General features: G+C 41.5%; 1 protein-coding gene across 2 annotated transcripts in view; it reads right to left on the bottom strand.

Annotated features, from left to right (window-relative positions):
* Window positions 1–1,575: 1,575 nt before the first annotated feature.
* Window positions 1,576–25,362, bottom strand: part of nisch (nischarin) — a 40,135-nt gene continuing 16,348 nt past the window's right edge. For both annotated transcript variants that reach the window (XM_078249217.1, XM_078249216.1), the window contains 16 exons: window positions 24,766–24,943; window positions 23,109–23,224; window positions 22,712–22,821; window positions 20,185–20,472; window positions 17,965–18,263; window positions 16,810–17,021; window positions 15,329–15,765; window positions 14,902–15,071; window positions 14,721–14,784; window positions 13,795–13,933; window positions 12,406–12,556; window positions 11,359–11,478; window positions 10,805–10,966; window positions 8,582–8,754; window positions 5,591–5,781; window positions 1,576–3,626 (listed from right to left, as the gene is read on the bottom strand). In XM_078249217.1, the coding sequence (XP_078105343.1) occupies window positions 3,314–3,626; window positions 5,591–5,781; window positions 8,582–8,754; window positions 10,805–10,966; window positions 11,359–11,478; window positions 12,406–12,556; window positions 13,795–13,933; window positions 14,721–14,784; window positions 14,902–15,071; window positions 15,329–15,765; window positions 16,810–17,021; window positions 17,965–18,263; window positions 20,185–20,472; window positions 22,712–22,821; window positions 23,109–23,224; window positions 24,766–24,943 (3,123 nt within the window). In that variant the 3' untranslated portion in view covers window positions 1,576–3,313. The remainder of the gene's footprint in view (window positions 3,627–5,590; window positions 5,782–8,581; window positions 8,755–10,804; window positions 10,967–11,358; window positions 11,479–12,405; window positions 12,557–13,794; window positions 13,934–14,720; window positions 14,785–14,901; window positions 15,072–15,328; window positions 15,766–16,809; window positions 17,022–17,964; window positions 18,264–20,184; window positions 20,473–22,711; window positions 22,822–23,108; window positions 23,225–24,765; window positions 24,944–25,362) is intronic.

Genomic DNA, 25,362 nt, shown 5'->3' with positions numbered 1-25,362 from the left:
GTCCTCTAAGTTGTCGGTCCAGATTGAGCATAAACCTAAAACCTGTCTCACATAGTAAAATAGTTCTTTCTTCAAGAGAGTGGAAGCTGTTTACAAACCCTCTGTTGATGAATGTTAGACCCTCAGTGGACATCTCTGACTGATGATTCACTGTGCAGCATCGTTCTGATTATTTGTTTTTCTTCGGTTTTATTACAGTTTAGTTAAGTTGATCATTTCTAACAGTTAGAACATTTTACTCACAAAGGTAATAGCAGGTATGAGGGAACATGGTGTCACCACAAAAAAAAGAAGTTTGACGCAAAGAAACACAGTCAGACAATCAGTCAGTTTGGAAACAAAGTCGAATTATTGACCTGATACTCAGCCTCTGGCTTTTATTAAATACATTTTGGGACTATTTATTCATGTCTTGCACTGCACTTTAGCTACACTGTCATTTCTATTCTGTTTTAGCTCATTTTTATGTTTTACTTTTTAAATTGTATTCTATTGATTTCTTTTTACATTGTCTTAGGTTTCTTTTCTTCTGCCTTTTATGTCTTATGTAAAGTGCTCATATTATGCTCATTTTCAGGTTCATAATTGTATTTAGAGGTTGTACCGGAATAGGTTTATGTGGTTTCGGAAAACTCCATATTTTTGTTGTACTGCACATTGCTGCAGCTCCTCTTTTCACCCTGTGTGTTGAGCTCTGTTTTAGGAACAGAGTGAGGCATCTCACTCGCACATGTGCAGTAAGCACTGCTAGCTTGTTTCAGAGCATGAGGTCGTGCCACGCTAGCAGCTAGGCGAGCATTATAACGTGTGTTACAAAGTGAGGCACGTTCGTCAAAAGAGCTGTTTAGAGCAGTTTGTGAACAGTGTTTTCTCTGGAAGATGGTAAGTCCCTTTGGGGTGGACTTTTTCACTTTGTAGACCTATAACATGCACACAAAAGATCTATAACACAATAAAGGAAAGGGAAAAAGCCACAAAGCATAATATGAGCACTTTAAGCACTTTGAATTGTTTGAACATGCGTTGTTTTAATGCAGGGCTGTTTTCAGTCTGCTAAACGCCTGCTAACATATTCCTGAGTTTTAAGGCTTATTAGAAGCCAAACGCTTCCCCGTGGTTTATAACACCATGAGACAGGATTTAGCAACTCAGCAATAATTTCATTTTTCATCATGACAATCACAAGGTAAACAGTAGAAGGCTGGCCAAAGCAAGGCAGAACACGGTAATAATCTATTATTGATGATCACTGCACTTCTATAAAGAAATCTCTTGAAACCTAATATGTATTGAAATGGGGAATAAACTTACACCATTGGCACATTTTTAAACTTGTTGTAGGACACTTAAGATTTTTGGATTTAATAATACATATTAAAATAGATCTTTGCAGTGACTGTGTCCATTATAGCACCCCAACAGAAACATGGAATGATTTGCATCTTGTCAGGCAGACTGGTTTTCTGGTTTAATTGCTGCATCAGCTGAAATGTGTGCAGACTGCGGTTAGATCCTGCTGATCTTCAAGGATTCAAACCGCTGTCGCTACACCAAACAGGATTCTTACAGTACATGTAGAGTTTTCATTTTCACTTTAATACAGTGGCATTCCCCTTTAACAAGACAACATGTAACGTAAACATTGGTGAAGGGTGGCAGGGTCCAACTCTGTCTGGCTTCCCATTTGTCGATAATAATGCACGGAAAACATAACATACAATAAAATAAAACAAAAAAATATAAAACATAATACTGAATGATAATGTTAAATATGACATTTAAGAGTTCTTTTTTGAAATATCAGGATATTTGTGTTTACTACAAAATCTGCTTCACATTTGTCTGTCCCAAAACATTATTATATTAATTTTTTTTTAATAAAAAAGCTTCAATATACTGTCCAATAATACTGCTTAATCAATTACAATGTGCAAGGAATAAAATGTTCAGAAAGCAGATTGTGCCAAGCAGCTGTGCGCGTGTGTGTGTGTGTGTGTGTGTGTGTGTGTGTGTGTGTGTGCTTGTTTTACTATATCCGTGGGGTCCAAAAACCGGGGAATACAGTATACTTGTGGGGTCTGCACAGCATTGTGGGGCCCAAAATGCTGGACCCCACAAGGTTAAAGGGCTGTTTGGGGGTTAAGACTTGGTTTTAGGATTAGGGTTACAATTAGGTTATGGTTAGGGTGAGGGTAAGGGTTAAGGTTAGGCATTTAGTTGTGATGGTTAAGGTTAGGGTAAGGGGCTAGGGAATGCATTATGTCAATGACGGGTCCCCACAAAGATAGTGAAACAAGTGTGTGTGTGTGTGTGTGTGTGTGTGTGTGTGTGTGTGTGTGTGTGTGTGTGTGTGTGTGTGTGTGTGTGTGTGTGTGTGTGTGTGTGTGTGTGTGTGTGTGTGTCTTAAAACAAAAGTCCAAAACATTCAGATATCCTCTTGTCACCTCACCCAGAGCCAGACTGTAAATGTAAAAAATATTTTTGGTTTTAAGAGCAACTTAACATAAATAACATGTAAATCAGACAGCTTTGGAGTTGTTAGGCTAAGGCTAAGGCTAAGGCTAAGCTAAGACGTCCTGGATTTATATTTGTACTGGACACACAGAGATGAAATCTTTTCATCTGACTCTGGAGAGGACAGATAACAGGAGGAACAAATCTGTAAATCTGCTCCATGTGAGACACTTTACAAGAAGGTAAAGTTGTGTGCCTGAAAAATCTGTGACCTCACAAGGCTTCTTGTGAGGTCACAGATCTGTAATGGCAGTCTGGTATCTGTTGAGTCCGATTAACCCTCAGTGTTTTTTTCTGTAGCGGACACCAAACGGTGTTTGAGCAAAGCCACATCCCTTTCAATCAAAGTACTGCTCAAGGCTCCATTATGCTTCAAACTAAGTGCGATTGTTGGATCGTCTGAAACCACCTCCGAATCCAACAATCACCAGTAGACCGGATTTAAACTTCACTTTTCATGAAAACAACCGAGTGCAACATGGTGACTGCCTTCAAGGAGAGACTAAACGTAAATCATTATCCCAATTTGATTAATTCATTGCATCTCGCACGTCTCCATGACGACAGGCTGCCTTTCAGTGTGACCGTTCGCAGAAGCTCGGAAAAGCTTTGCCTTCAGACGTGGTCAGCAGTCAACACTTTGTACAAACTACTCTGTTTAAAGCATATTAAGACCTTTAAACAGCTAACCAAGCCCTGAATCTGTGTGTATACGGTCATACGATGACTCCACCTGCCAATCAGCTCCCGACGACTAGCTAGGTGACGAACCCTCATCCATCTGTCCGGCATCCACCAATCAGCCGGTGAGCTCCACGGGAAGCTCCCGGCTGCACAGCGCCTCCCACTGGCGAGCGAGGAGTGAGATCAGCCTCTCTCTGCTGTCTGCTCCGGGGACGAAGACGCACCACTGCACCTCGCCCTCCGCGCCCCCTCTGGGCGGGGCCTCCTCCCCTCCGGCGGCGAAGTGGTCCATGGTGAGGTGGCAGAGCAGGTCGGGACCGGGCAGGTCATCGAACACAAGGGTCAGAGCCTGAGGGTACGTCTGGTACCCCAGCAGGACCCGGTCAAGGTCCCGGATCCTCCGAGCCTCTCGCAGCTGGTACCGCTCCCTGTAGGAGGACATGAGGATGACTACTACCATACTGTCATTATGACCCTTTTCACATTGTTGTTTGATACATTGTTATTATGAAAATATCAATTAAACGCGGTGTGTTTTCATTTTCAAGTTTAGTATTAGGGCTGCCGGCTGATCAAGACATTTCTTTTTTTAAAGGTCCCATGGCATGAAAATTTTCCTTTATGGAGGTTTTTTAACATTAATGTGAGTTCCCCCAGCCTGCTTATGGTCCCCCAGTGGCTAGAAATGGTGATAGGTGTAAACCGAGCCCTGGGTATCCTGCTCTGCCTTTGAGAAAATGAAAGGTCAGATGGGCCAATCTGGAATCTTCCTCCTTATGAGGTCATAAGGAGGAAGGTTACCTCCCCTTTCTCTTCTTTGCCCGCCCAGAGAATTTGGCCCACCCATGAGAAAAAGAGAGACATCATGGCTTTCAAACGAGCAAAGTGGCAGTTGGTCAAGGCCAAGGCCACACCCCCAATCTCCACATTGCTACTGCCCCCCCCTCTCCTCCTCAAAAGCTACAGACACAGAAATGGCACATCCTAAGGAAAGCTCATTGTGGGACTGGCTCTAGTGGCTGTAATTCTGCACCAAGGCTGAATTTCGGGAAAGAGACTTCAGATACAGTATTAGGGGACCACTAAGGCCTATATAAAAGAGACTTCAGATACAGTATTAGGGGACCACTAAGGCCTATATAAAAGAGACTTCAGATACAGTATTAGGGGACCACTAAGGCCTATATAAAAGAGACTTCAGATACAGTATTAGGGGACCACTAAGGCCTATATAAAAGCATCCAAAGAGCACCATGTCATTGGACCTTTAATGGATTTGTATCAGCTGTTTGAAACTGCAGAGCAACACAAACAAACAGCAAGCAGCAGTTTCAGTTAATGATCTCCACGCTAACAGAGAGTGACGCAGCAGATCTGCTCTGCCTCTGGGCTGATGAATCTGTCGCTGCTTCTGTTTCAGCAACATTTCTTTCTCATGTGGGTCTCCGGAGTGCTACGCTTTGTTAAAAACTGCATTTAGAATTTCAAATGTTCTTTTTACTGGGGGAATAAAAATAGACCATTTCAAATCTGGTTCATATTTTCCTACCATTACATTGACAAATCTTATACAGCCATCCATATCTGATGATCAGTGATTAGAACAGGTCAGGTGATGGCTGTTTCCCTGGTTGGAAAAAAAAAACTTTGTGGGCAGGATTAAGAAAGATTAAAAAAAATCTTGTGGCGGAGCCAGAATAAGGTCCCAAAAATGGACACAGATGTAGAGGTCGTTATAAGTCATCTTACAGAATGAACAGCTCTTAAATCGACACGTTTTTTGATCAACAAAAGATATGCTCCAAGCTAATGAAAATGATGTCAACGGGCCAGATACATCAGTCACCGCTGATTGGTTAAATAATCCCCCTCCCAAACCGAAAACAGCTAATAGGAACAGGATGTCGGACTGAATAATGAAGTGAAATGGCAATTAGTTCCGATTATCAGAATAATAACACTAGCATGTTTTATTTCTTTTCTTTCTTGTTTCCTGCTCCTCCTAACGAGGACTGATTCGATGCTCTGCCTCTCTGTGTTTAGGCTTCAGTGAATATTGATCTTAGCTTGTTATTTTCCCCAAGTCCCCTGTGACTGAAGAACCATCTACGTCACACACAGTACTTCAGTCAGTCAGTGTCTCCTCTTCTTCCTCTTTTCCTGCAGCAGACGAGTACAAACACGAGGAGACAGTTGTTTTTTTTAGCTTTCTGCCAAACACCCAACTTTGCAGCTTTCAGATTTTGTTGTTTGAAGTTTGTCGGCCCTGCCTCCCAAACCTGAAGCCGTCGCTGTAAATAATTTAGCTCTTAAGTGACTGCCCTGGATAAAAGATAGGTAAAGGTTTTGAAATGTTGTGGTACAGGGAGGGCAGGACTTCCTGTGTGCTCACCTGGAGGGAGGTTCTTTGGCGAAGTCGGGCAGAGGATAGCTGACGTAGTCCTCGTCCAATAGGAACACGTCGGTGCTGGTCAGGATCAAAGTCCTGGGCTGGAGGACAGGAGACGGGCTGGAGCCAGAACCAGAGGAGGAGTGGCCTGAGAGAGTGGAGCCTTGGCTGGGCAGGCTGCTGGGGCTCTGGACCTGGAGAAAAGAGTAATAATTATTCTAGAAATGAGTTTATAAATAACGATCCTAAACAGAAGCAAATACAAAGTACCAGTAAAGTCAGTTACAGGGATTCTTTTTGCCACTTGGGACCAATGGAAAAAAGTTGTGAACACATCACTGACATTATTATCACAATATACATTACACAACATTAGCATTTATTTGGGGTCATGTTTGTGTCCACCTAGTGAATTTAGTAAGTATATTTAAATATTGGCTCCCTTCTAGTCTACGTCTGATTCATAACGTGTTCTTAAACAACAGAATTGTTCGCACCTGTGTTCTTAGGATTGATGGATCCCACGTCTTCGTAATTGAAAGCACGTGCCAGTTGTTCCTAATTAGCATAAGAAAACGCCGCCGCAAATTCCCATATAAGGACATGACATTTCCTGTGCACCTCCTGGGAAGCGGGAGACTGCATTCAAGAGATAATTGTCACAGATGACTTGTACATTGCGGTGGTGAAGTACTGAATCTCAGTCCTTAAGTAAAAGTACAAATAACCAGAGACATATTTACTTTAGTAAAAGTAGAAGATGTCCACTACCACAAACAAAGGGCAGCTGGCTGTTAAAAGAAGTTCCTATCCTAACCAGTATAAAACGGAACTACGTTGTTAGAATCTGGCAACTATGATTTAAAAACGGGAATAATAAAAAAACAAACATTTTCATTTTCACCGGAGGCTGTATTACCGAGGGTCAGCGGCGCTGCACCCGGGCTCTGGAGCACCGGAGCCGGCTTGGAAGCAAGGATCAGCGGTGCCCCATATATACAGTATCTATGGCAACCAAACTTCACTGGTGAGACAAACGTGTGACGGTCAGGAAGACGTTTTGGAAGGAGGAAAAACTGATCAGAAAATGTAACGGAACGTTGTAGAAATGTAGTGGAGTAGAAAGTAGAGATAATTGCTGCAATATGTAACGAAGTAAAAACCACTCCATTTTGGCCCTATAAATAGCGCGATCAATCACCAAGTAACGCAGGATTTAATCAGTTTAATTGCTGATGTAAATTGCAGTGTTAGTTAGTTTCTTTGCATACTATGATTTTTGTTTTTTCAACAAATGATCAGAAATACATTACAGTACAATACTATCGTTGTAAACAACTGTAGAAATAAATAAAATGCAGTAACCAATTATTTGGAGCAAATTGTCCTCACTCAAATGTGCGTAAGAGTGCTCTTGAGTGTTCGTAGATTTTGTTCTTAGCCAAGAACAAATCCAAGATAAAAAAACATTAGTGAATGTCAGAATCTTCGTAAAAAGTGCGTAAGTGGGGTTTAAGAACACATTTCTTCGTAAGAATGGTTGGTGAATGAGGCCCATTGAGCTAAAAGACACTATAAAGCTCTGTAGGGCTGAGGGGAGCTGTAGAGTCAGGTAATGGCAGTCGTGATCCATTGCCAATATTAAAATATCAATTATAGACGCTTTAGTCTGGCTCAATGGATGTACGTTACAGGGATAAAGCCTGACATCCGGCGAGTCTCCTTCCTCTCTTCCAGCTTAAGGGGGTGACACACCAACCCGACGGCCGACCGTCGGCAGAAAAGGCAGTCGGACTGATCAGTCGGCTCCCCGAGGTCCAAAAAGTGCCTCAGAACACACCGAAGAGACGCCGACTTGAGCATACGGTCTGCGCGTGCGCGAGACGTAATACGTCTCCATAACAGCAGGCGGCGCTAATCTGTATTGTCGCCCAAAAAATGAAAACCGGCAGCTGATAGGACAAACGAGTCACGTGGGTCTGGCTGCTCCCGGATTTTTCAACCGGGCATAATGGCGGCTTCGTTCAGATTACAATCTCAAATTTTACGAAGATAGTTCACCGAAACGTGTTTCTGCAAACTTTTTAAGCGAGAAATAGGCCAGAATAGACAGGCGGTGCAGATAGACCATACTCCATCACTACCATAGCGCTGTGGAAATAGGTCTGGCAATGAGAGACTATAGACGCTTAAAATGAATAGTTCAACATTTTGAGAAATATGCTTATATGCTCTGTTCAAATTTGAAAAATACACCTACCAATGTCTCTGAGCTCATCATCATCTTGTGTGTTTAATGTACATACAATAAAAAAACTCTAATTTGTGTTTCCAGGGGGGAGTTACAGTATGTGCTATTTTTCTAACTACAAATTTGAGGTACCTGTACTTTACTTGAGTCTTTTCATGCCACTTTCTACTTCTACTCCACTACATTACAGAGAGAAATATTGTACTTTTAACTCCACTACATTATAAATTGAGATTTTTGCACACAGAACACAATTTCTTTTTTTTAATTATAAATTACTAAACTACCCAACAATATATAGGCCTACAAGTACACTTAGCCGATTTTACACTTAGTTGATTGACAGAGCTGTTTTGATCGTTTCTAGTTTCTAAAATGTGAGGATGTTTCTGCATAACTTTTACTTTTAATACATTTTCCTGATGATACTTACAGTACATACTTTTACTTACACTAAGTAACATTTTCAATGCAGGACTTGTAACAGAGTACTTTTACAGTGTGGTATTAGTACTTTTACTCAAGTAAAGGATCTGAATAATTCTTCCACCACTGATTGTGCCTGTACAAAGACCAAAACTAAAATCTATCGATCATTGTTCGTATCAGCCAACCTGCCCTTTTAGCCGGAGACAATGCAGAGAAGCATTGGGCCGACGGATACACTGTTGCTTGTCTAGAATAGTTCCAGCACATTAACTCCCCCTAAAAACACAAATTAGAAAAAGGAAGAAGTTACTCACCTGGAAGACCAGCAGGTACAGCAGGACGTTGAAGGAGCGTGAGGGCGTTGACGCTGCGCTGGCCGGAGTCTTCCTCTCTGCCACGATGAAAGTCAGGTCTCCCATCTCCTCCTCACTGGGATAAATAAACTTCACCCTGCTGCTGTGGACCAGCTCGTAGTTCTGCATCTTACCTGCAGGGGGAGACAAAATCACATCTGTCACCATCTTCAGTTTAACAACAGGTCAGCAAATTGAGATTACTCTTCCTCACTCTAACAAGTCAGAAATGTTGTTCTAATTTTTCACAGATATAATTAGGGATGTATGATTAACATTCAACAAATCCATATCAAGACAAAAACATCAATAGTTTTCCCTTTTTGAATGAAAACAGTACATTTACTAAATAGATAAATATTCAAGTGGAATTTGGCCATGTTCTAATTTGTACAAAAGGAGGGCTACTACTGGGCTGAACAACAGTGATAAAAATGTGATTCACAAATAAATATATATATATTATTTGAGAATTAGATACGGTTTTCACTCTGGTCACTGTGTGTGTGAGTGAGCCGGTTACATTAAGAGTGTGGCATAATGGGTTGCTTGTGGCCTTGATTTTGCTTGGCTAGCAGCTTTCTTCATGTCCGTTAATAGTACGTATTTTCAGGTGTGTCGGACATAATAGGAATCCCAGTTTGACCTTAAGGAGTTTCTAACAACCTGTGTGACGTGTTTGGAGGAAAAGTCAAAAGCGTCTCCTGGCATCTTTTTAGCAGAAAGTTTGTCACAATAAAAAGCTCAAAGAGCTTCAAAGAGAAGTATGGAAAAATACTAATTCAGAGAAATTAATCCTGACCCCTTCTAAGAGCCTGGAAGGAGAGAGTGCAAGTACTGTACATGACTGATAAACAGCTTGGACAAACGTGGGATTTATGTTACAAAGTGTTTCATGTTTCACTTTTGCAACAGAAAAGAACTTAAAGGATGATGAATACCTCACTCTTGGACAACATGTATCTTGGATCAAATAATCAATGAGAAACAAAACACGAGAAGAAATGAGAAAAAAAACAGGACCAATATGTTAATAGACTGAAAAGAAGCAGCTGCATCCACAGGTTAAATAGTCCAGTGACCACTGGACTATTGAAATTGGATCACATGTTACAGCGTTTGTATAGTATTTTATTTTAACTGATTTCTGAATATTTTCATTTAAAGTGCCCATATTATGAAACTAATATTTTATTATTATTTATAAATACTTTTTTCTGGGATTTGGGATGTTATTTTGTGTCTCCGGTGCTTCCACACGCATACAAACTTGGAAAAAAAAACATCCATGCCGTTTTGAGTGAGATACGGGTTTCTGGATGTATCCTGCCTTCAGTCTCCAGGTGAGCTGGTCAAAATCGGCAGGGCCGTCTACGCCATCGGCCGAAACATTTGGTGTGTGCTAACCCCTTTAGCTAATACCATATCAGCTAGCTGTTTCTCCAACTTCGGTCAGTACAAGGCAGGATTAGCCGGGAGACTTCTTCTAAACGAGGGCGCACTTCCAACTTTGCGTGGAATACCTGCAGACGAGGGACATGTAAGTAGTTCTATACAATTTATTTTGTAGATTAGGGTGAACTCGTGTGTGTTGTAGCAGTGTTTTGCCATTGAGAACGAGGTGGCTAACCGCTAACTGCTAGCAGCACTAGCTTCTAGCTAGTAGTCCTTACCTAGCTACTGCGCATATGCGACTCCCAACAAAGATGGGACAGAAGTGAGATGCCTCACTCTGTAGCTCAAACAGAGAGCTCAACACACAGGGTGAAAAGAGGAGCTGCAGCAATGTGCAGTACAACAAAAATATGGTGTTTTTTGAAAATTAAACCATGTAAACCTATTCTGGTACAACCTCAAAATACAATTATGAACCTGAAAATGAGCATAATATGAGCACTTTAAATGTGAACAATGATAAACATGACCTGTGATGTTTTATTCAAAATGTTTCTTATCTTCCAAAAATCTTCCAGAAAAAGCTGTTGGAAACAGAGGAAGTTGTCTTATATCGGGCCCAAAATATCAGAATACGTTGCTTCTGTAATCTCCTCGTTCCCATTATGGATTTGTATGCAGTCAGGCAACAGATATTTTAGGGGAAAGCATGTTGAATGGATGATCGCCAACAGGTTGTTCAGATAAAATTTGATGTTATATTTCTTCTGAGTGTCCCAGCGGTGTTACCCATGTTTGTGTTGGTGAACTGGGAGTAGAAGTCCTGATCTGACGGCTCTGGAGGAGGAAGCTGCTGCTGCAGACTGAGAGCGGACATGAGCTCCTGAAGGAAGACGCCCGTCCCATAACTGTCCCGGCTGAGACAGCACACAATGTGATCGGCTGAACGACCTGCACGCAGACACAGACAGAGAGAGAGAGTCCGTAGGTAGATGATGAATAATTTTATTTCGGTTAACATACATGAAAGAAACAATTCATTCTCACAATTTGCCACCGTAGCTAACCGAAAAAGGAATAGGATGAAGCCAAGGCTTATTTTTGCCTATCCTATATTCCCCATAGAATCACCCAGAAATCCATCAAAACTAATTGAAATGAAATACTTGAGTACAATCCCAGTAATTTTACATTTTAATCAAATTCCTTCATAAAACCTTAATTATTTTAGATAGATGGTAAGAGGGTGACAGAGTAGAATCAGCATTAAGCAGCAGTTTCATATAAATGTGGAAGAGCTCTGCAAACACTGGGGACAAGGAGTGTGTACATCATCCACTGACCTACGACTCTGAAGTATTGGTCGAACAGTCCCACGTTGACAGACAGCAGATCAGACAGTCGGATGGACAGACAGCAGCACAGACAGACGTCCGGATCTCCAGAGTCCAATATGTCCAACACTGACAGACAGATAGAGATAGAGAGATGGAAGGAGATACAAAGAGAGATTTGACAGACACACTGATGTGCACTACACACCAGAAAGCAAGACATTAAAGTTAAAGAGAAACTGCTGCCTGCTGTTCTTCAATCAGTACCATTTTAGGGGTACTTTTTAAAGTTTGTTCATTGGTTTATTTATCTGGTTCCCCATCAGTTTAGCATTACCACACATAGGGTCCATGGGAGAAGAAAAAAAAAAACAATTAGAATTGTGGTTTCGTAAATCAAAGTAAGTGGAAAATAATATTACAAACATATGCACATGTATACTTCATTGCATTTGATAACTACGTACAAGTGTTGGAGAAAAAAATCCAAAAATATGACAGACAGCTGTGGGTTCAACTGATTTATACAGCTGAGACTTTTAGTACATGTACTACAATGTAGTACATGTTACTAATACTAAGATTTGTGATTTTGGGCTAAATAAAGAAAATGTACTCTACTGAACTGAACTGAATAAAAAAATATATACAAGTAACAGAATTTGCAAACAAAGTAGTAGTGGAAATTGCTTCAGGAGCAGGTATAACAGTAATTGTACAAGGCTGGAAGTAGTAGTAAAAATAAGACGTATTAAAAGTACAAGTAGCAGTGAAGACAGGAGAGACAGTAGTAGTAGTAGTTCTCTGTGCATTAGAAAACTGCAGCATGGTTAAGAAATAAAAAAATTACACTTGCAGAATTTGAGTAAATTAATAATAGGCAGCGCTGCAGACTCGACTTGGACTGAAAGAAGTAAAACCAGCTGTGGTATTAGGAATGTAGCAATGGCAGCAGAAGCAGTAGTATTAAAATAGTAGTGACTCCCATTGAATTATATAATTGTAAATGTCATCTTTTCTTACTCTGACTGAACTAGTCATGTCAGTTAATCATACCTGAGTGATGGCCAAGTGTGGAGGCGGAGTCTTCCAACAGGAAGTAGATTGCATCAGTGGAGAGCAGCAGACAGCAGGTGAGCTCAGACTCTGGAGACTTGTAGAGAACCACAGACAGCCACAAGACCTGTCTCACTTCCTCCACCTCAGACTGACACAAAAAAGGAAACAAATGGAGTTGGAATTTAAACAAAGACGGCACAAAATGTGTCTTTTCCTGACGTTAAAAGTGATCTATGCAGTGGGAGAACAGTCGTTCTTCGAGATCAGACAGAAAAAGAACCAACTGGGTTTCATCACTGGTCATAAATCAGTCCCTCCAGAAAAACGCGATTATGCGATCGCATAATTCAATGCATAATCAGCCAAAGTCTGCATATTTATGCGGGGGCCGCATTTTTTTCAAATACGCCGCACTTTCACCGCATAAATTGCCGATTTCCGCGCAAAATATGCGGGCTTGCATGATTTCATAATCCCCGCATTTTCGTTGCAAAAAAGCCACACATATCTTAGCAGAAAGTTGAAAAATGTTGCGTTTACTTCACACAAGAGCAGCCATTTTCCCGTTGCCATGGGAACATTATGAAGTGACGTGAACATCATCGAAAAGCTGCAAACCCCGCGATGAAGCCATGATGAAACCGCAGTTTTTGCAAGTTCCCGCAATTTCATCGCATTAAATTGCATAAATATCTCGCATATTCCATTGCATTTTTTAAGAAAACGTGCCGCATAATCAAGGATTTTTGCCCGCAACAATCACAAAAAAACTCTAATAAATATTCTAAATAGAACAGACTTGAGTCATCTGACTGACAATTTCCTTCTAAAGAAATCATGGAAAGCGAGCATGTTAACATTGTTTGAGGTGACTTTTCTGTATCTTCATTGACTGTTGTGTCACAGCTTGACTCTAAACTCTACATGCTGTCCTTGGCTCTGCCTAAACTAACAAGGGCAAGGTGGCAAAAAATGAGTCTGTCAACAGAATATTAATCAGCAACTATTTTGATAATTGATAATTTTAAGTGACGTTGTTTTACAGCATCACCGCGGGCTCTGGGATTTTGTGATCAACACTATGTGTGCACTCTTTGCTATTTCCTGACATTCTAGAGACCGAAGACTTGCTTCCAGTACTGGACACTTTATTCTCTTATTCTGTGTTAAACTCAGTGTTGTACTTTTATAGTGTATAGTATTTAGGCATCTACAGGCTTGTGCCTAACAAACATTACAGTGACAATAAAAGGTTGTGTGTGTGTGTGTGTGTGTGTGTGTGTGTGTGTCTCTCTGTCTGTCTGTCTGTCTGCCTGCCTGCCTGCCTGCCTGTGTGTGTGCGTGTGTTTGTGCGTGCGTGTGTGTGTGCATGCATACGTGTCCTACCACTGCTATATATCTGTGGAAGTAGGTCAGCAGCTGCTGTTCTCCAAGCCCAGCCAGAAGCTTCAGTCCTGTGGAGAGACCTGGGGTGAGGTGGGGGGACGGCTGGTTCTCCTCCACCTGGAGGCGGGAGGAGTCCCAGCTGAGGAGGAGGAGGGAGAGAGAGAGAGACATAAGTAAAATACATAAAAATATCAACAACAGAAAGAAGTCATCTCCAAGGATCGCTACAGAGTTGATGTGGGAAAAAAAAAAGATGACACACTGCGCTCCCCGATGTTTGCTAAATGATGTACAAAAAAATAGACCTTGCAGTGCCCCCTGAGGCATAATTATAAGAAAATGGGTCATGTCCTTTTATTTCACTAAACTTAGTTCAGCAGCCAAGTCTAGGATTTTGTTGTTAATGCACATCCACTGGTGTCCTTGTTAGAGAAGCCTATGTGATCCTACGCCTACTATTATTTATTTTGCAATGGATGTGCCCATTCAATGTGAAAAACCTGATGCCTAGAAAAAGCAGCTGTGTCAGCGGCACAAAAGTCCCAGGGGCCGCCATTATACAACAACCTTATTTTTAGTTTCATAAAACGTACCCAAATTCACAGATATGTAGAATTATTATTTGCTCACTCAGGAGCATGTAGAGACACATTAGTGAACTAACGTAGTTAGAGCTGTCCACTTGTGATTGGATCACTCAGGACGGATTTTAAAACCAGATAAGAACAGGGCCAAAGTGTGGCCTTAATCAAAGTATAAGCGTGATATTAAGCGACTTTGAGTTTGTGAAAAGCCCTATATAAATTCAATTTATTATTATCATCATTATTATTGGCATGCAGCTCTAAGTGCAGGCACAACAAGAAGAATTACATGGAGAGAGAGTAATCTATGTTGAACTAAATAGAAGAGCTTCAGAAGTCTACCTGCTGGCGCGGTGTGATTTCCTTGTACTGGTACAACAGCACTGGACTGTGGATCTGTGATGGCCTGAGAACACAACAACAACGGGTCAAACAAACCAGCAAGGGTCAAACTAAATGAAACCATCAGCTGAAATAAATTCCCTTCTTGGTCTGAGTGCATAAGCAGGTAGTCGGTCTTCACCTTGCTGTAGACAGGGCCTGCAGGGCTGGGGCAGGGCGATCATCTTCAGCCCCTCCAGAGAGGCTCTCCGCTGGCTCAGCTCCCCCAGGAAGGAGCTCCTGTTCTGGGCCAGAGGGAAGAGCAGCAGCAGCTTCTGACCGCCCAGCAGCAGCTCCACAGTGTGACTCCTCCTGGACACAACATGGTGGTTAACATACAGATAATAACAATACTTAGGAGCAAAGAAATTAAAGAATAGAGCAAACAATAATGACATTAAATGTCTCAATAATCAATTTTAGAATGTTAGTCTGTTTTATAAAGACATTCATCTTTGTGTGCCACGGGAATCATTTTAATAACTTTTACAATTACTTATGTTTGCCCTCTCATCAGCCCTACAGTCTATAGAGTTAAACATCCATTCATCCAACCCCAGCCTCTGTACCTGTGGTGGTGTTTTGGGTCGGGGCAGGATGTGTTGCAGGTTTTGTCCCCGACCTGAGAAGCTCTCTCTCTTGGGTGAAGCATCACGGAGCCGAGGGGCACACGGACCAGCCTGCACCAGGAGGAGGAGTGATGACGGTCAGCCGGCCTCCTCTCTCTTTCTGCCAGCTCTCTGAAGTCCATCTTCAGCACCCAGAGGTGTCGGTGGGTGAGAAAGAGGAGAGAGAGGAGGCTGGGGTCCTCCCTCTTGGAGAAGATGTCTGACAGGAGCGGGTGGGTGTCCGGGGCAGAGGAAGAGGAGGAGGGGGAGGGAAGGAGGAAAGCAGGATAGCCTCCCTGGGCTCCCTGACTCTCCTCCAGCTCCCAGGAGTTGATGAGTGAGCGGGGGAAGAGCTGAGGAGTGCTGGGGTGCTCCGGGTCAGTCTGAGACTTCGCTGCCTGGAGAAACAAATGACAAGGTTTTTGTCTTCCCAAGTGCTGACATAATGACAGACAGACCACCTGACGATACCTGTGTCCTTTGTGTTGAGGGATCTTATACATGTTTCTACATAATAATACAGCAGAAAGTAAAGCTCTGTTTGACCCAATTACAGACTGAACTCTATGTTTGTGTCAATTGTATGTCTTTACTCGTGACATGTCATGTATGCAAATAAAATGTCAAAGTACTGAACCGCACTGCTCTCTGCTGGGAGAAAGTTGTAATATTTAAATATTTGCTGAAACTGACCCTATGTTTGAGTAGAACTACATTAGGCAGGTCATTTAAATTCTCTGGCACCACCTACAGCCTGTAGTGCGATTTGTAAAAATCCACCACTCACTGTTCAGATCCCCCAATCAGGGCCAGGGGGAGTGTCTAATTGCGTGTCAATCACTGCTCATGCACACGCATTCACTCTCCCTTGTGGGGGGAGGGGCTTAAGAGACCATTTGGGCTTTAGCAGAAATTCTTTGGCTAAGTCTTGGATCTTCACAATCCTACCTACAGCACCTTTAAAAAGGTGCACTATGAGTTCCTGCATGGTCACTTCTGTTCCAAGTAAATTCCAAACAAAACAGAGCAAGGTCGCCCCTCCCCCCATGTTTCCGTAACTGTCATGACTAACTGACTAACTGTCACTAACCCCCACCCCCTCACCCAACAATCTTTTCAGTGATTGGCTGGAGTGGTTTGTTGTATTTTGGTGCACAGCCTGTGCCCCCACTATTTGTTTGACATTTACGACCCCTGTGTTGTCTCCCGAGACCGGGCTTTTTCACAGTGTGTTCAGGGGGCAGGCAGCTAGCGGATCAAGGAGAGATGCCTACGATTTGAGACAAAAATGAAATCGCGCTGAAACCATACAGGAACTCATACTGCACCTTTAACCTAAAGAAATACTTGCTAATGTAATCAAAACTGAAAAATGTAATTGAAAAAGAATATGTCCTTTTCAAATGTAGGGACTTTAAGTGGCTCATGTGCTGCTCTCTGACCTGGATCAGCACTGTCAGCTCGCTCCTGATCTGCCGGAGCTCCTCTGCCTCGAAGAAGATGTACCAGCGGGTCGGACCGGCTCGGAGACCGAAGGCCAGGCAGGAGTCCGGGAGCTCGGCTTGAGAGGAGAGAAGGAGCTGGGAGTACGGCAGCAGTAGGTCCACCTGCAGGCTGGACAGCACCTCCTCCACAGGTGGCCTCTGCTCCTGGTCTGAGAACCGGAAAACACATGACTTAATATTTCAAAATCATTTCTGCACCTGCAACATCTCTACCACAAATTTACTGTACATTAGGTCTGCAACATTTTTTTCATTCAATAATTTTTTTCTAGATTTACGGATTACTTGCTGGTCTATAAAACATATCTTTTCATTGCTTATTTTGCCCAAGCAACAGTCTAAGACCCAAAGATATTCAGTTTAGTATCACATAAAACAAAGAAAGCATCAAGTCCTCATATTGGAGAAGCTGAAACTAGGAAAAAGTTTGGCATTTACATACATAGTAAGTATCGTTAAGGGTTTGTAAACACACAGCGTTCAAAGTTAGCCCCTCCTCGCCGGCTTAACAGCCAAGAGAGAGCTAGAAGGTGAATGAAGAGAGCTAGCGCTGAACAAAGCAGTGATTCGGAGGAATAAAACGTTATTTCCTGATTTTCTTTTATGATTTGACCGTAAATTAGCAGCCATGGTGGATTACCTTTGACAGTGAGGCATTGTTTATTGTCTGCTGTCGAGTTTTGTGATGAAAAAAGAAAGGGGAGGAAGAAAAAGACTTTGGAAGTATGATTTAAAACGCTCAATGGTGTTTTTTGCCCCCAACGGCTCCTTCCAGGCAGCGCTGCGACCGCTGCCTCCAAGGCACCTAACCGTAACCATAACCAGTGCCTAATCCTAGTGCCACTGGGGGCAAAAAACACCGATAAACATTTCAAACACACAGTGGAAAAAGAAGTGTCCCTGAATTAATTGTTAGTTATCGCTTGGTTAATATTCCTGCTACATTAGGGAGGCCTCAGATGAACTCAGATTAATTCATTGAATCCACGATGGGTAGCAAAACACAATTCATTCAAAACAACAATAAAAAAAAAAAAAACAAGAGCAGAAATTTGTTTGTACACAGACAACTGAGGCGGATTGTGTGCTTACCTGCGTCCTGATTGGTCCATGTGACATCATCGGATAGGTACAGCAGGCCCAACAGCCGGTCCGTCAGCACCAGGCACGCCTCCTTCTGCTCCACCTCCTCCTTCACCTGAAGACAGTAGCACCACAGAACCCTGCTGACCTGCACCTCCTCGTCCTCCTCCTCTTCACACAGCTCCCCCTGGTGGCCCCCGGGCTCCTCCGCAGGAGGAATAGCCAGCGACGTGGTGGAGGAGGAGCAGACCGACTCCTCAACAGAGTCATCTAGACCCATCTCGAAATATCCGTCCCTGGAGCCTGGACTGGAATAATGAGCATAAAGCAGTGGATGAATCCAGAATCATGCTTTTGTAGGTATTTTGTCATTGGAGTATTTATACATAGATATTAGGGCTGTACAATATGAGGAAAATATGCTTTGTTGAATATTTCGATATAACGATATTACTTGGGATATATAAACAGATATTAAAGTGTACTTAGTTCTGCACTTCTGCCTCTTTCAGTATCCTGCTGAAATACAACAAACTGCTTGTTGAATTTGAAACAAATGAAAGGAAATCATTTCCAACATTCTTTTATTGAACAAATTGAACATTGAATTGAATATAAAAAGGCACCTCTAAAAAATGACATTTTACATGTTACATTTTAAAGTGCAGTTTTCTACTGATATTTTCTTTCAACTAACACAAAAACTATTTCGCGATATGGGTACATATAAACATATATTGTGCAGCCCTAATAAATATTGTACATTATATTGTTTTATGTAAAGCACTTTGAGTTGCCCTGTGCTGAAATGTGCTATATAAATAAAGTTGCCTTGCCTTACAAAAATACAAACTTGTCATTTATTGGACACACCATCATCTCAGAAACTGCTGTAAATCCCAAAAATTTCTGTGAATTTCTAAACAAGCAGGGACATGTCAGAATCCCAGAAAGCCGTGTGACCTCTCTTTTTTTTTTTTTTTCTTTTTTTTAAGATTATTTGTTTGGCCATTTTTAGGCCTTTATTTTCACAGGACAGATGAAGACATGAAAGGGGAGAGAGAGGGGGAATGACATGCAGCAAAGGGCCACAAGTCAGAGTCGAACCCGCGGCCGCTGCGTCTAGGAGTAAACCGCTATATATGTGCGCCTGCTCTATCAACTGAGCTAACCTGGCCACAGGAAAACCATTTTTAAAAGATCTCTTGACCCCTATCCTGTGCACTCCCCATTTCTGTGGAAATAAGCCTATGGCTAATTATGTTTTATCCTGACTTTTCCTTTTATGTAAACACTTGCTGCTCAGGATGAGCGATTAGTCTTATTTTTTAAATTAATTTGTCTAATAAACTTTATCAATCATCCAATCAGAGACCAGTCTGAATTTTAGGGGATCGCAGACACCAGTGAGAATTTGAAGAGCTCTAAGAACCCACCGGGAATCCCAGAAACCAGTGGGAACATCCGAAAATCATCAAAACCATAGGAACTTTTAAGGGATCTCATTTAGGGGATGTCAGATACCCTTGAGGACATTCAGCAATCTAAGAAACCAGCAGTGGTGGAAGAAGTATTCAGATCCTTTACTTAATTAAAAGTACTAATACCACACTGTAAAAATACTCTGTTACAAGTAAAAGTCCTGCATTGAAAATGTTACTTAAGTAAAAGTATCATCAGGAAAATGTACTAATAGTATTCAAAGTAAAAGTACTCAATGCAGAAATATCTTTTAATCATTTTAGAAACTGGAAACGATCAAAACAGTTGTGTCAACCAACAAAGTGTTTAAGGGTCTAATCATTACCGCTGTACTCGCAGGACGTTATATTGTTGGGTAGTTTCATTTATAATAAAACATATTTTAAAAACTACATGGGTTTTGTGTGGAAAAATCTTAATGTGTAAAGTTACTGGTAAAGCTAAAGCTGTCAGATAGGAGTAAAAAGTACAATATTTGTCTCTGAAATGTAGCGGGGTAGAAGTAGAAAGTGGCATGAAAAGAAAAGACTCAAGTAAAGTACAAGTACCTCAAATTAGTACTTGAGTACAGTACTTGAGTAAATGTACTTAGTTCCATTCCACCACTGGAAACCAGCAGGAACTCCTGGAAGTCCCAGAAATCCCGGAAACCATAAGACATTAATGGAGATGCGTGACTTTTAGAGAGATCTCAGAAACCGTTAGGACTCCCAGAAACCAGTGAGAGAAGGTTGCTGATTAAATTACCTGGGACTTCCCACCTCAGTGCCCGCTACATGGGTCTGAATCTCTCTGGATTCAGACCTCTTCTCATCCTCCCTCTCCTCCTCCTTCTCCTTCTCTTCCTCCTCCTCCTCCTCCTTTCTCTTCTGCTCCTTCAGGGTGGAGCTGAGGAGCTGGGAGAGCTGGGTAATGAAGTCTTTGTTGAAGGAGGAGAGGGAGAGCAGGTGAGAAGGGAGTAGAGGACTGCAGGCTGCGCTGCAGGAGAAGCAAGTGGTTCCAACTGGTCTGGAGGAGGAAGAGCAGCAGACACAACTGGAGGGGGGGGGGAGGAGAGAGAGAGAGAGAGAGAGAGAGAGAGAGAGAGAGAGAGAGAGAGAGCGCTTTTTATATTCTCATCATTCACTTATTGTTCACTCACTTCCGTTGTCCTATTAGCTCATTTTATTTTCACAAACACCCCTGTCATTATTTAACTACATCAATATCTTTAATGTTCCTAATTGTCATTCTGTTGTTTTACTGTTGTAGGTCAATAAAGCCTAATTAAAAACAAATTTAAAAAAAAAACAGAGCATGTAAGATTTAAGAGGAGGAGCAGCTGCGCCTGCTGTTGGGACACATACGAAATTATACCTGCCTCCATCTTGACTTCCTGCAGATCCTGTTAGCAGGAGAGAGGCCTGAACGACAACACAGTATCGCCTGAGTTATATTAATAATATGACAACAGCAGCGGCAGGAGCTTTACTGCAGTATTAATAGTACCGTGTAGTAACCATTTCAGTCTTTGCAGAAGTCGTGGCAGTAACTGTAGATGTACAACTGTCTGCTGTACATTTTCAAATATTTACCACGGCCTTTATTAACCTCAACAGAGAAAGAGGTTTATATAAAAACAGACTTATATCAGAGGCAGGCCTTTATTTTTAAGAAGTATATTCAATCACACTAATAAGAATCCTCCCCATTTTCTGATCCTCTCCTGTTTTTATTTGCAAACCCAACACTTTTTGTCTTTATATATATATATATATATATATATATATATATATATATATATATATATATATATATATATATATATATATATAAGGGCTGTCAGGATTAACGCGTTAATTGTTTTTTAATCGTATTAATCGCATGCCGCCATTTATTAATTTATTTTCACTTCACTCGGCTTTGCGTCGTGCCTAACAGGCTACTATTTTGCCGTACTTCCTCGTAACACATCCTGCTGCTGCAGGAATAGCAACGCGGATTTCGGTGCCTCATTCTGGTGCCACTGATATGCCTGCACTTCTCTCTGATGCTCTGAAACAGACGTTACAGGCAACAGAAACACTGCTGCACGTGACGCTAGTTAACACTATACTCACACTATACACACTATACAGCAGCTAACGTTAGCCTACCGCTAGCTAGTAGCTGAATTAAACACGGTTACAATGCTGACAGCTAACGCTAAACGGTGTAAAGTTTGTCTGTATTTCACTGTAGAGGATTCCGACACCGGGATGTAACAATCTGCAGCTGCTGTTGTCGGAAAAACACAGATGGTGCTTTCAATGAAACTGGTAATTTACAATCTCGTGGTGCATTCAAAGTTGTTGTTAAATGCCCTTTTTCCATCTGGTGGATGTTTTTCTCATTCAACAGCTATTTACTAGTGAAATAAGTTATTGTTATAGTGATTACATTAATATTAATCATTTAATTTTAACGATATGGCCTTAGCAATAAACAAGCCATTTTTTTTTTACTTTCTTAAAAAGTATCGGTTCAGGCACCGTTAAGGCACCGGTACCGTTTTAAAAGTACCGCTTTAGCTCCGGTATCCAAACCAAACAATACCCAACCCTAATATTGACTCTAGATTCAAATGTATGACTAGATTCAATATATAATAACAAATACAAATCTGAAAATCAAGTTCAAAAAGTCATTTTCTTTGCATTCATTTGATTCCCAATCAAGATACACTGGTAAGAATTGCTTTCCATTGTTAATATGTACTTAAAAACTGTTCTGAAATGCAAAATAATAGAATATATATATATATATATACACACACACATACACATACACACACCACCACTCTGCTGCTCTCACTTTAACTTTTGACCACAAATACTTTCTCAACATTTTCCAACACCTCTACTTTGCCTCTTTTTTAAATGCTACTGTCAATACTCAACATTCGGGGCTCAGAATCCAGAAAATGTCACGATTCAATATCAATTTTTAGGCTCAAGATTCGATTCAAAAATTGATTTTCAATTCAAAAACGATTCACAGTAGGTAAATGTAGTTCATTTTCCCATGCGATTGCAGTAGACATACAAAAAAATAAAATAAAAAAAATACATTTTTGGAATTCTATGAATCGATTTTGAATCGGTAGAGCTTGAATCGATTTTTTTTCACACCCCTACTCATCATGTTGAAACTTCACACTTCCTGCACAGGTGTTTCACATTAAAAGCTTGGCTCAAAAAATCAAGTTATATTGTAATTAACGTGTAACGTGTAAATGATGGTATTTGATACTGACCAGACAGTATTTGTAGTAGTAGTAGTAGTAGCAGCAGTAGTAGTAATAATAGTGCTTGAAGGAGCTCCACAGAGTGTGTGTTCAGACAGACTGGCAGACGGTTGTTGTACCTGCAGATAGACACACAAAGCAACATTAGAGCCCAGCTGAAACAAACACAAATATCTAAACATTGTTCACAATGAATACTTTGACATTTTTATATCAAGACATATTGTCCAATGATAAACTGTTACACTGCTAATCTAAATGATTAGTTTGATTTGTTGTCACATGATGCCTTCTTTACATAACGTCAGATCTCTGAACAGTCAAACTGCCTCTCTCTAATGATAATCTATTGGTTGTCATGGGAACAGACGTCTCGCCTCCCTGGTGTTTCAGGTGTGTGTCTGACCTGGGTGGGGTCAGCAGACAGGAGGTGTGTGTTGGTGTTAAAGCTTGCGGGGGGAGGTGCAGCGTTCACAGAAGGAACAGTGGGGGGAAGTGCAGCTTCTTCTCTGCTCGTCACATCTGAAACAGGAAACCAAAGAGATCAGTGAGGTGAGGAGCACGCTCTGCAAAGCCTGACTGATGTCACACTGTTATGGGCTGATCTTTTGGAACCGATTCTGTCGTTTTGTGCCACAACTTGACATCTTTAAATATGACTATTTCTGGGCAGAATCATTTTCCGGTGAGGGAATGTGTGGACGGCTCCAGCTTCTGAAGTATGAATAACGTGATGCTTGTTCTTGACATTAGACAATTAGCAAAAATGCCAAACTTCGCCCTAGTATCAGCTTTTCAAATATGAGGACTTGATGCTTTTCTTTGTTTTATGTGATAGTAAACTGAATATTTGGACAAAACAAGACATTTGAAGACAAAAAACGTGGGCTCGAAAGAAATTGTGATGGGCACATGCACTGGACAAATAAAGGTCTTGGATCTTGAAAGAAATGTTAGTTGCGACTCTACATGATGGAATTATCAACAACCATGGCTGCTCTAAGCTTCAGTTGAAAACATGTTCATGTGTACTCAGTTCTGATAGAAATGTGTTTTCATGCAGTTTTCTTAAAAAAGCATTAATGCCACATAACAGTTAAACCATGTCTCACTCATAAATAAAATACTGACATGCATTTGGTTCTTACGGTTTAGATTTAGACATTCACACAGTATGCAGCCTGTACTAAGGAGGTTAGTGAGAACTAACAGGGTGTCACACAACTGCCAGCCAAACGTTAGTGAATATAATCAGTCACTGGTTAGTTATTCTCCTGTCGTGCTCCGCCAGCTGCTTGTACATCCATCCATCTCAGTCTGTGTGGAAAGTCTAACTGCCCAGAAATAAAATTGAGGTAGTTCAGTCAAATATTGCCTTTTTCATAAAGCTTTTCTAATGCGATGCTTGCTTATATGCCAAAAAATATGTACATAAAAACATGGCTACTGTCACCTTGAAGATGACGCCCCCACTCTTAATCCCCCATCTGATTGGCTTGGTTGTTTTTCCAACCAGGGAAACTGCCGATATGGACTGAAGTCTGGAACCAACTATTCTAATAATTGGGGGGTGTAAATATAATTACAGCTACGTTTTATATAAGAGTTAATGAGGCTGGTGCAACCTTTGTGATGGATGAATGTCAACTTAGTGAACACTTATGTTATAAGGCAGAGCTTGAATTTAGAACAGCCTAAGCTAGAGGCGACAATTTCCAAAGAGAGAAAAAAGTTTTCTTCTCAGTCTGAGCAGGAAGCAAAGCATCTACAACAGGAAGCATAAAGCTGAGGAGCTCTGGTTTAAAACAAGACACTGTATCAGGAGTGACAGCAGCAGGTTAGCATTATGGGCTAAAGAGACATTTTACTGACTAAAAAACTGGAAGATTACTTGACAGTCAGCTGCTATTTTTGGAAATTGCCCGTTTCATATTCCAGACAAAAGGTAGAGGACCATACTCATCCATCTGGCCGCCGCCTTACAACAGAAATATATTTTTTTAAATGCCCCCCCCCCCCAACACCTCCATCAGCCCTGCACAGCCTGATGCATACATGATTACCTTGGCTGGGGCAGGCAGCCTGCTGGACCGGACAGGAAGAGGGGGAGGAGGTAGAGGAGGAGGAGGAGGTGACAGCAGGAGGAGAGACAGCAGAGGAGCAGAAGGAGGAAGAGGAGGGGGGAGAGGAAGAGGAGAGGTGAGGAGGTGCAGCAGCAGACAGCCTGGTCTCCTCACTGATCTGACGAGAGGACAGAGAGGAGGAAGCCTTCAGAGAGAAGCATCACCTACATCATTAACCAGATCACATCCCAAAACCTGCAACGAGCAGCAGCACCATCAGCAGCAGAGGAACACTCAGTCGAGGGTTTTGAAGACATCTTACCACTGCTTTTTAGCCTTTTATAAAGAGACAGGCCTGCTCTTTATATATGGAAACAAAAAAACTAAGAAAACAAATTGCACTAGTCCAACACCAAACTGTGAAGTTCAACAGCTAAATCTGTGTGTCCAAAGTGTAAACGTAACCGTCTTACTCTGACAGGTTTTGTAGTTTTAATCTGTAAATGTGCAGAAATCTGTGAAAAAGCTGCAATATTTTGCTTTTTTGAACATGTTGACAACATTTGTGGTCAACAGTTTCCTTCAGCAGAAAGGTTT

Source organism: Sander vitreus, chromosome 4 (assembly GCF_031162955.1).
Source record: "Sander vitreus isolate 19-12246 chromosome 4, sanVit1, whole genome shotgun sequence".
NCBI classification, from domain to species: Eukaryota; Metazoa; Chordata; class Actinopteri; order Perciformes; family Percidae; genus Sander; species Sander vitreus.
The sequence above is the reverse complement of the archived record's forward strand: the minus strand, read 5'-3'. Positions and strand labels throughout refer to the sequence as shown.